This window comes from Monomorium pharaonis, chromosome 5 (assembly GCF_013373865.1).
Source record: "Monomorium pharaonis isolate MP-MQ-018 chromosome 5, ASM1337386v2, whole genome shotgun sequence".
Taxonomy (NCBI): Eukaryota; Metazoa; Arthropoda; class Insecta; order Hymenoptera; family Formicidae; genus Monomorium; species Monomorium pharaonis.
Window position 1 is genome coordinate 5,807,850 of NC_050471.1, and position 10,220 is coordinate 5,818,069.

Sequence of the window (10,220 nt, forward strand, 5' to 3'; positions counted from 1 at the left end):
GAAATAAAAGTAGCTTGAATTTATCGAATAATATGTATATAGGAATGGAAATATAGAAATCTTTGTAGCGATACGGTTTAGAAAACTTGATAAATTTTATAAAAATACGGATGCATTTTGCAATTTTTGCAATAATTTGAAATATGTATACACTATAAATGTAAAATAAATTACAATAAACCTTCTTTTAAAAAAATATAAAACCTTAGTGTAAAATTATATGATTACATTATCAACTATAGAAATAGATAAAAAGTTTACATTAGTTGTATTTGATTTTTTAAAATAATGATATCATGTGCAAAATCAGATGTAATCTGTTAGTTTTTTGTCTACATTACTCATTTCCCATTTACTTCATATTTTCATTGCTAAATAATGTTTATATTAAGTATAACTATAAAATATACGATTTAGGCATACGACTGAATATATGTATGTATTCTAATACGTAAAATATAAATTCAATTAATTTTATGTTATTTCAATGATAATTCATTTTTTCATATGTAATTTTTATAATAATAAATGTATATTATCTATAATATTAAATTTAATATATTTATTTGTTGAATTAATTTATATATGATAGCAAGTACCATTTAAAACATTTTCGAATTGTGACATGTAAATAATATATAGAAAGCTATAAAAAAATAAAACTATTTCTATTAGAATATTATTTGTTGTGACAGCACGAATTTGATAGAAAATATGTCGATATACTTTAAAATGGATTTATGAAAAATAAATATTTATAATAACAGATTTGATGATTAAATCAACGTAAAACTGTATTACACAGATTTCTCGCATAATAACGTGCTTATGCAAACATAAATTATTATACATATTTTATATAATTGTAACATATTTCATTATATATTTATTTACAGTTATCGTATGGAGCAGGCCATGACAGTAAGTATTAAACAAATGAGTGCTATAAGAAATGCAAATTTGATTTACATAATTTTTGCTATACATATGTAAGGTTTTAGGATATAATATTCAATATATATATTGTTCAATATATATATTGAATATTATATTCTAAAATATAAATATATATATACATATGTTAAAAAATTTTAAAAAAGTAAACATTAAGAATAAACGTGCTAAAAGTGTATAAATACTATAAATATATGTAATAAAATTATTTTCAATATTATATAGTAGGTATTTACTAATAATATTAACAGTAACATAATTATTAATTTGCAGCTAATATACCAATGTCTAACGCTGTTCAGGTAAACATATGTTACGAGTATATAAATTAGAATAAAACAAGTAGAATTGTGACACTCTGAAAAGTAACGATAGCGGCTGTGTAACTTTTGCACGAGAGAATTCCCCCACGAATGTGTCTTTGTGAGAAAAGAACATCTGTCAAATGGGTTTTAGTGTAAAATTTATTTATTATTCATGAATTTCCTTCCTAGAAAATTTCTCAAATTACGAATATCAAATCTTTTAGATATATTTTATATTATTGCTTTACATTATACAAAAATCGAATAAAGAAATTTATAAGAAAATTGCGCTAAGGGAAAAAAAGTCACGATCAATGAATAAGAAAGATATAATAAATAGATTTTCGCCAATTGGTTTTCTGTTAAACATATAGTGCTTGTGAAGAGATGATCTGTCTCGAAACTCGACATTTTAGCATCAACCGAATTTTATTACTTATCGTTGGTTTGTGGCCTTATCAACGGTCGCCATTCGTTCAGTTTCACTTATTTCTATTTCTTGGTACATTGACAACTTTTATCATATTTCAAGTATGTCAAAATTTTAATTTTAATAATTACATTATATAAATATTGCGTAATAAGCTGTTAGAAATCTATGATTATATAAAATGTTTTTTCCAATTACAACTATCAAAATATATATATATATATATTATATTATACTATTTTCTTTTTAAAATAAAATTATAATAATTAAATTGAAATATTAGTTACATTTTTTAAATTAAATGCTTATACATAGTACAAAGAAAATTATAAAGTTATAGTTTGTTAGTTAAATTGCTGTTAGTTTTCTGATATGGTTAATTCTATAAAATTACTTTTAATAGTTTACAACATTCTTGACGTCAAAATGTACTCCAGAACTCATTCTCCAAGTTTTTTCTACTACCTTCTTTTTTATATGCTTCGCAATTAAATACAATTCGTTTTGGATTAACACCGATATCGTAAGAGCCTTTCAATCCAATTTATATCAATCCAATATGTATCAAATATAATAAATAGAAACTTTGAATATGATATTGTCGGATTCTTTAACTGTTAGGACCGGGTTAATTTATTTTTTATTTTTCTTTTAGTTTTTCATGATTTAAATCTCCATATTTCTATTGTAATTATAAATATAAAAAAGCTATAGACATAAAGAACTTTTTTACTCACAGTTAATTCGGTCCTAATCAATGAAAAATACAAACTGTAATCATTTTCAAATTTTACAAAGAGAAATGGCATAACAATATTATTGATATGACAGATAAGAAGTTTACTAGAGCAACTTCAAGATATGTGCAATGAACTTAAAGATGAGAACGAAATCGCTATTATAGAAAAATATGGGAACAAGGCAAAATATTATACAACTGCAATTATACGTAAGACAATAACAGTTGTCAAGTTTTTTTATGTTTCAAAAATAAATAAAACATATAATTAAACATATATGTATAAATATATATTTCAAAACAAGATTTTTCCCAATAAAGAAAAATTAAAAAATTAAAATGTAAATGTTTGATTTATACAACTAATTCTAGGAAACTTTTTTTTCTATTAGTGTTTGGTTTCTTCGGTGAATGTAGTATAGGTTTTATACAAATTTGGCCATATATTAAACACTTTCTTCTACCTAATAACCATTCTCGATTAAATCCTTCAGCGTATATTGTGACGGAATACTTTATTGATCAAGAAAAATATTTCTATTTAATAACACTACACTCAATAGCGGCTAATTTCATAGGTGGTATTGCAATGGTAGCAACAGGAACGATGCTTATTGCATATCTTCAACATACCTGTGGAATGTTTTGTATTGCCAGGTAAGTAAATAAATGCTAGAACGAAACAATCATATATAAATGTATTTTGTTATGTCAAATTAATTATAGGAATAAAATTATTTACAGTTACCGTATCGAACATGCCATTAATATTTTACAAAAGGATGTTTTAAAGAATGAGAATAAGATTTGTTATAAGGAGATAACTTATGCCGTAGATATTCATCGTAAAGCTATGGAGTTGGTATATATGTGATAAGAAATATTTAATACATGTGCATAATACGTATTTTTTTTGTATTTGAAGGTTCACTGACTTCTTAATATCAAACTTTGAAGGATCATTTTTCTTCTTAATAGCGATTGGCGTAACTTGTCTTAGCCTTAATCTTCTTCGGGTAAAATTCCTAGTATTTAGCCGTGATTCTATAATATTTCATTAAAAAGTCTAGGATAATTATTTAATATAGAAAAGCTAACTCCAAAAACTTTGACATATATTGTGACACAACTCTGAGTATACAAGAAGTCTTAGCCGTAACTCATTGTTCATTAAAAAATTATTAACAAAAAATGTTTCGTAAATGGAACAAATATTTTTTTATTTAAAAATTAGATTAGTTGAGTTGGGTTGCAAGTAGCTTTACAACGGTTTTCAAAGAATTCACGTGAATCGAGATCCAGTTTACACTATCCCCCTGCTTACGATGTGAAACAGTCTCTATAATTATTACCATATGGTTTTTTTAACTTTTCACGCGAAGTGAAATTCACTCACACCTTCCTGTGTCTACGACTGGAAACGAGGTTTATAATTTTTTTGATCTACATAAATTTTCACATTGTAATTGTATACTACTTCGGCAGTTGTGTATGCTTACATTTTTTTTATAGATAGTAAATGTATCCTGATTTAATTTCCAAATAATAAAAATTTCATTCAATTTATATAAAACATTTTTTATTAATAACTTTTTAATGAATAATGAGATACAAATGATACATGGAGGCATTCTGGTAATATTTCAGAATGCAACCAATATGATTTGATTGGAGGTCATATAAGAAATTGAATAAAGAATTAATACATGGTAAATATATAATAAAGTCATTACAATTTTTAGGCTGCATCATACAGCGATAATACTGAACAACTTATTATACCTCTTTCGATTATAATCATTCTGTATGTGTACTTGTTTTTATCCAATTATACTGCACAGGAAATTACAGATCACAATGAAAATGTGTTTATGACAGTGTAAGAGATATTTCCATCATATATAATATATACACAGAGAAAATTTTACAGCAAGAATTACTGGTAAGCAGTACCCTTATAAAAAAGCAATACTAGGCAGAATTAAATTGGCCAGTAATTATTTTAAGTATTAAAAGTATTAACAACAGTACTTTCAATACTAAAAATAAGTATTAATTACTGGCTAATTTAATACTGCCCAGTATTACATTTTTATAAGGCAAGTGCGGATTAAAGGAAAAATTATAAAAATTTTTACCATATTTTCATTAAATTGCCATAGTGTATAAATATATTTACACTATGTATAATTCTCTGAAATTTCTTTTTATGATCTACAATTGTACATTATAATTTTTGATATAAAATTTTCTCCATGTGAAAGAGAGAGAGAGAGAGAGAGAGAGAGAGAGAGAGAGAGAGAGAGAGAGAGAGAGAGAGAGAGAGAGAGAGAGAGAATAGTAATTTTAACTTTTGTGACAATTTAAATTTTTAAAAATATTCCAATAAAAATTAATATGGCTCAAATAAGTATATTAAAATAATTATTGTTAAGTATTAAAATTATTTTTCCTTTTTTTACAATTGTCAATTCATTATTTTGTAGGTACAACGTTGAGTGGTATGTGACTCCAATACATATACAAAAAATGATGTTGTTTTTGTTACAAAGGGGCACTAAGGCTTTTCATATGATTCTCGGTGGAATATTTGTGGCATCTTTAGAAAGTGCCGCTTCGGTAAGAAATATATGCTACAATTTATAATAAAATATTTTAATGTCCTGAAAAATACATATTGTTTAAATCATCAGTAATAAAAAAATATTAAAATATTAAATATTTGAAATATTTGCTTGTTTGGAATCATGTCTTAGATTTAACAAAAAAATCATTTTATTAAAATAATAAATGTTAAAAACATATTAATTATATGAGCTCAAACAAAAGTAAAAAACAATAAAAAAAGATAATAAACGAAAAAATAGTTAAATTTGTTGTTATATTGCACTCAAGAACGTTATGTAATAAATAAAGTCTTTTTTTATTTCAAACGCTGTTGTTTAATTATTCGAAAAAATTGTTTATTATCTAAATATATAATCCCTGATTGTTTAACTAAGAAAAAATTCGATTGTGTTATTAATATTATTTATTAGAAAAAAAAACAAAAGATATATTTTATTACAGTTGATGAGCACTTCAATATCCTATTTCACTGTTCTCTATTCTACAAGGCAGAATTAAGAATATAAATTAATAATAATAAAATAAATTTAATATAGAACGAAAGGGTTGAAAAATGAATAACAAAGATAAAACAAGAAGAAATTGCGGGACCATTCAGATCTTTTATTTTGGGTAATAAATGTTAAAGCATCAATTCTACGATAGAAAAAAAATATTTTAATAAAGTAATCAAAAATATAAAAACTATAGAAGATAAAGTTGTGTACAACGTAAATTCTTATTCAGATTTTATTTAATTATTTTTAGAAAACATTTTTTTGTAAATATAATCAAACTGAATGCATCTACTATTAAATAAAATGTAACAGAAATTTTCTTTGTGATGAATTCGATTATTTAGCAATGAGTTAACAATTTAGTGAAAATAATATTAATTTTTGTATAAATAATTATAATTTTTATTTAAACCTGTAACATTATTCGCAGTTGTTATAGAAATATATATACAAAAAAATATATATATAGATGTAATTTCAATATAAAATAGTATCAAATATCAATAAGTAATATTAATTACTACTTTACCAATAACTTCATAATTAATATGTAAAATTAAATGACCAACGTTTCAATAAAGATTCAGTGTTTGTGAGTGTACATACTCGAATGAAAGGCAATGTGTTATTGGAATGTGAGTACGCCTGCGCGGCCTACGATCAAGTTTTTCTACGTGAATATTGATAGGATATGAACATTAAATTTCTTTTTATATTATATCGATTATTTAATCATATATTATTTTATCACAATTCACACAAGAGTGAATTGTGTAAGTACCTTATATTTTATTCCGTCTTATATTTCGAACATTAAGCAATTTATGTCAGAATTTATACTGAAAGAAAAAAAACAGTAATGTATTTCAGTTGGAAATAAAAAGAAGGAAAAAGGAATTTCTTATTTTTCATGGTTTCAAATGCATTTTCGTGTTTACAGAGATGATTTATCTCGAAAAACAACACTTCAAGCTCAATCGGTTACTTTTGCTTGTGATTGGCTTATGGCCTCAACAGCAATCCAAATTTGCTCAAGTTCAATTTATTGTACTTTTTAGCATTCTGGTAACTTTTATTGTATTTCAGGTACGTCTCTATAAATAATTTTCGACACAAAAAAATAACTATCGGAAAAGGATACAAAAGGATTTAGAATTTATAAATTACATTGAAGAGTTGCGTTTCTTTTAATGTAATTCTCCAATAAAATTATTACTTGCAGTTTACAACATTTATAACTTCAAAGTGTACTACAGTTTTCATCATCAAAGTTTTATCATCCACGTTTTTTTTCATCTGCTTGGCGATTAAATATAATTCCTTTCGGATTAATGCTGATACTGTAAGTCAAATATTTATTGCATTCTTTTCAGACAAATATCCGCGATAAATATATATTTGAACATTTTTTAACATATTATATACAAAAACTGCACATAAAATATTATAATATTATTAATATGATAGATGAGATTTTCACTGGAGCAACTACAGTACATTTGTAATAAACTAGAAAATAAAAATGAAATTGCTATCATAGAAAAGTATGGTCGTATAGGAAAATATCAAACAATTGTAATTATGAGTAAGACGTATATTTATCATACAGTCCAATAAATATTAATTATGAATTATTTATTAAGAATAACAAAAACTACAAAATATAAAAAAATAATTAATTTTTTATTTAAATAAATTGTTAATACTATTTTTCTTAGTAATTGGCGCATGCAGCATATTGATTTTTTTGTTGTTGCCCATGTGGTCTTATATTATTAACGTAATTCTGTCTGTAAATAATTCCCAGTCACGTCCTGCGTTTCAAATTGCGACAGAATATTTTGTTAATCAGGAAAACTGTTTCTATTTAATTCTATTGCACGCAAATCTAGCCCTATGTATAGGGTTAACTGGAATGGTAGCAACAGGAACGATGCTAATAGTGTATTTAAAACATATATGTGGAATGTTTAGTATTGCCAGGTAAAACTGAATGGTAACATTATTAATAAAATATAGAAGCTCATTTGATTAAATCTAGAATGACTAAGGAATTACAGAAAAAGAACTTATTCATAGTTTCCGTATTGAGAAGGCCATGGCAATTATGCAACAAAATGTTAACCGTGAAAAGATGACTATAATTTATAAGGGAATAATCTGTGCAGTGGACATTCATCGCAAAGCTACAGAGTTAGTACATATTCTACAATATTTGTATAACATACTATTAGTAGTATGTTAAAATGTTAATTAACATTTTTTAATTAAAGGTATTCCAAAGTTTTAATAAAGAGTTTTGAGGGATCGTTCTTCTTCTTAATAGCGGCTGGTATGGTCTGCTTAAGTAGTACTCTTTTTCAAGTAAGTTTTACTTTTTGCTATTAAATATACATACATATTTTTTCATAAAAGATACATTTTTAATATTAACATAGATCAAAGACTTTTCAAAAAATTTTTAATAATATATTAAAAAATACCTTTTTTGTGATTTAAAGATAAAACTATTCAAGAAATTATTTGTTTGTCTTTTTACAAACATAAAATATATGTTTGTTTATATATAAGGGTGTTCCAAAACATGTGGGTCAACGGTTGTAAAAAGGTAGAAAGGATCAAGATGAACATAAAAGTCCAATATTGTTTTGGGTTAGGATCTTGGGTTAGATCCACCAATAATCGAGGTATTAATTTTTCAAATTATGCGAATGAAAGCGCGCCGAGGGAAGAGCTTGATCCGCTCGAGCTATAACACGGAAGAAAAAATCTGTCGTGAATGTATGATAAGCTTTCATTAATTTACTTTTCACAATTATGATAGAAATTAATTAAATTATTTGTAGATTCCATACGTTAATATCTTGATTATTGGTGGACCTAACTTAAGACAATACTAGATTTTTATATTCATCTCGATCTCTTCTACCTTTTTACGAGCATTGACCCACATGTTTTGGGACTTGTATATAAATAAAAGAAATTAAAATACACATAACATATATTTTATATTTTTTAGATCGCATTGTATAATGATAGTATAGATCAACTTGTAATACCGTTTATATATCTAAGCATTCTCTATACATATTTGTTTTTATCCAACTATACCGCACAAGAAGTTACAGATCACAATGAATATGTATTTACTACAGTGTAAGGAATATTTTCATCATATATTTATACACAAATAATCGTTTTTTTATTACAAATCTTTATGACAAAAATCTAAATCAGTAAAAAATTTATATATAAAGCTAATTACAATTCCCGAAATAAATATATTAAATAAATAATAAATTATATAACATATATTACAACATAAATGTTGTAATGTATTGTACAATAGATTATATATAATAAAATATATATTACATAATAGAGTATATATATTTTTTACACTTTTTACAACAATTTATTATCCCTTTATAGGTACAATGTTCATTGGTATGTGGCTCCGTTACATATACAGAAAATGATGTTGTTTCTATTACAAAAAGGTACTAAGGCTTTTCATTTAATCCTCGGTGGAATATTTATTGCGTCTATGGAAAGTGCCGCTACGGTAAAAAATATAAATACAATTTATTAAAAAACCTTTCCGCGAATTATTCTCGCAAATATTATTTAATAAAGAATAATTCTGACATTCTTATTACTTCAAAATTCTTTAGATAATACCCCCCCCCACACATACACAAAACAAAAAAACAAATTTATTAAAATAAATATATTAAGTATAAAATTCTAGCAGTAATAAAGATTAAAAATAGAATAAAAAATGAAAAAAATGTTCAAATTAATGTGTTATATTTTTTATTTTGTTAAATTCAAAAATGTTATGTAATAATTAATTTTTTTCGCTTGAAATATATATCCACTCAGAAAAATCTATTTGCAGAATGTATATTGTGCCTCCATTAACTAAAGCGTTTTATTCCTAATATCTTTATTATAATAAGTTTGTTTTGGTTGTCTACATTTTTATATTTCTACGAAAAGTATAATATCTCATTGGCTGGTTAAAAATCTAAACCAATAAAAACTTATACTTTTCGTAGAAATGTAAAAGTGTAGATAACCAGAACAAACCTAATATTTTTTACACAATAAAACAAAAAAAGATATATTTCAGTTGGCGGGTTCATCAATATCCTACTTTACAGTTCTCTATTCTACATGGCAGAATTAAGAGTAAAATAATAACTAAAAACTTGGGAAATAATCATTTTTATGTAAAGATAAAAACGGGGAAAAGAAAGTGGCGTTAAATGAAGAGAGAATAAAGATAAAAAAAGAAAAAGATTAATTTAAATGATGAAAAGATGTTTGGTCCTCACATTTCAAATGCTCCTGTAAGTATCATTACAATAAAAAAAAAGTTATTACTTTCGTAAAAAAAAACACATTAGACATATTCTAATTAGTAAAAATTATAAAGTTAGCATCTATATACTATGTAATTTTTATCGCTCAGATATGTTAAATTATTTCTAAGAAATATATTTTATATATATTATAAAATATTTTAGTTGGTTTTATTATTCAATAAAGTACAAAAAAAATTCATTTTTACAATTTATAGCTTTTTTTCGCGCAAAAACCACAACTAATAATAATAAATATATAATTTAATTTTTAGTATTTTTTTATAACGTACATTCTTA

General features: G+C 24.5%; 2 protein-coding genes across 2 annotated transcripts; both read left to right on the plus strand.

Moving 5' to 3' along the window:
- The first annotated feature begins 1,539 nt into the window (after positions 1-1,539).
- On the plus strand, positions 1,540-5,601 carry LOC114255003. Its single transcript, XM_028192645.1, has 9 exons — positions 1,540-1,790; positions 2,093-2,212; positions 2,521-2,638; positions 2,821-3,085; positions 3,173-3,286; positions 3,354-3,444; positions 4,171-4,307; positions 4,915-5,047; positions 5,498-5,601. Exons 1-9 carry the CDS (start codon positions 1,647-1,649, stop codon positions 5,552-5,554), a joined length of 1,179 nt encoding a protein of 392 aa, XP_028048446.1. The 5' UTR covers positions 1,540-1,646; the 3' UTR covers positions 5,555-5,601.
- Positions 5,602-7,291: 1,690 nt separating this feature from the next.
- LOC105834285 lies at positions 7,292-9,985 on the plus strand. Its single transcript, XM_028192648.2, has 6 exons — positions 7,292-7,536; positions 7,633-7,746; positions 7,827-7,917; positions 8,573-8,709; positions 8,986-9,118; positions 9,689-9,985. Exons 1-6 carry the CDS (start codon positions 7,313-7,315, stop codon positions 9,743-9,745), a joined length of 756 nt encoding a protein of 251 aa, XP_028048449.1. The 5' UTR covers positions 7,292-7,312; the 3' UTR covers positions 9,746-9,985.
- Positions 9,986-10,220: the final 235 nt, after the last annotated feature.

Coding starts and splice junctions, on each gene's coding strand:
- LOC114255003 (XM_028192645.1), top strand. CDS start 1,647: ATGATCTGTCTCGAAACTCGACATTTTAGCATCAACCGAATTTTATTA. Junction 2,213..2,520: donor TTTGGATTAACACCGATATC/GTAAGAGCCTTT, acceptor TTGATATGACAG/ATAAGAAGTTTACTAGAGCA. Junction 4,308..4,914: donor GAAAATGTGTTTATGACAGT/GTAAGAGATATT, acceptor ATTATTTTGTAG/GTACAACGTTGAGTGGTATG.
- LOC105834285 (XM_028192648.2), top strand. CDS start 7,313: ATGTGGTCTTATATTATTAACGTAATTCTGTCTGTAAATAATTCCCAG. Junction 7,918..8,572: donor TAAGTAGTACTCTTTTTCAA/GTAAGTTTTACT, acceptor TATATTTTTTAG/ATCGCATTGTATAATGATAG. Junction 9,119..9,688: donor CTATGGAAAGTGCCGCTACG/GTAAAAAATATA, acceptor GATATATTTCAG/TTGGCGGGTTCATCAATATC.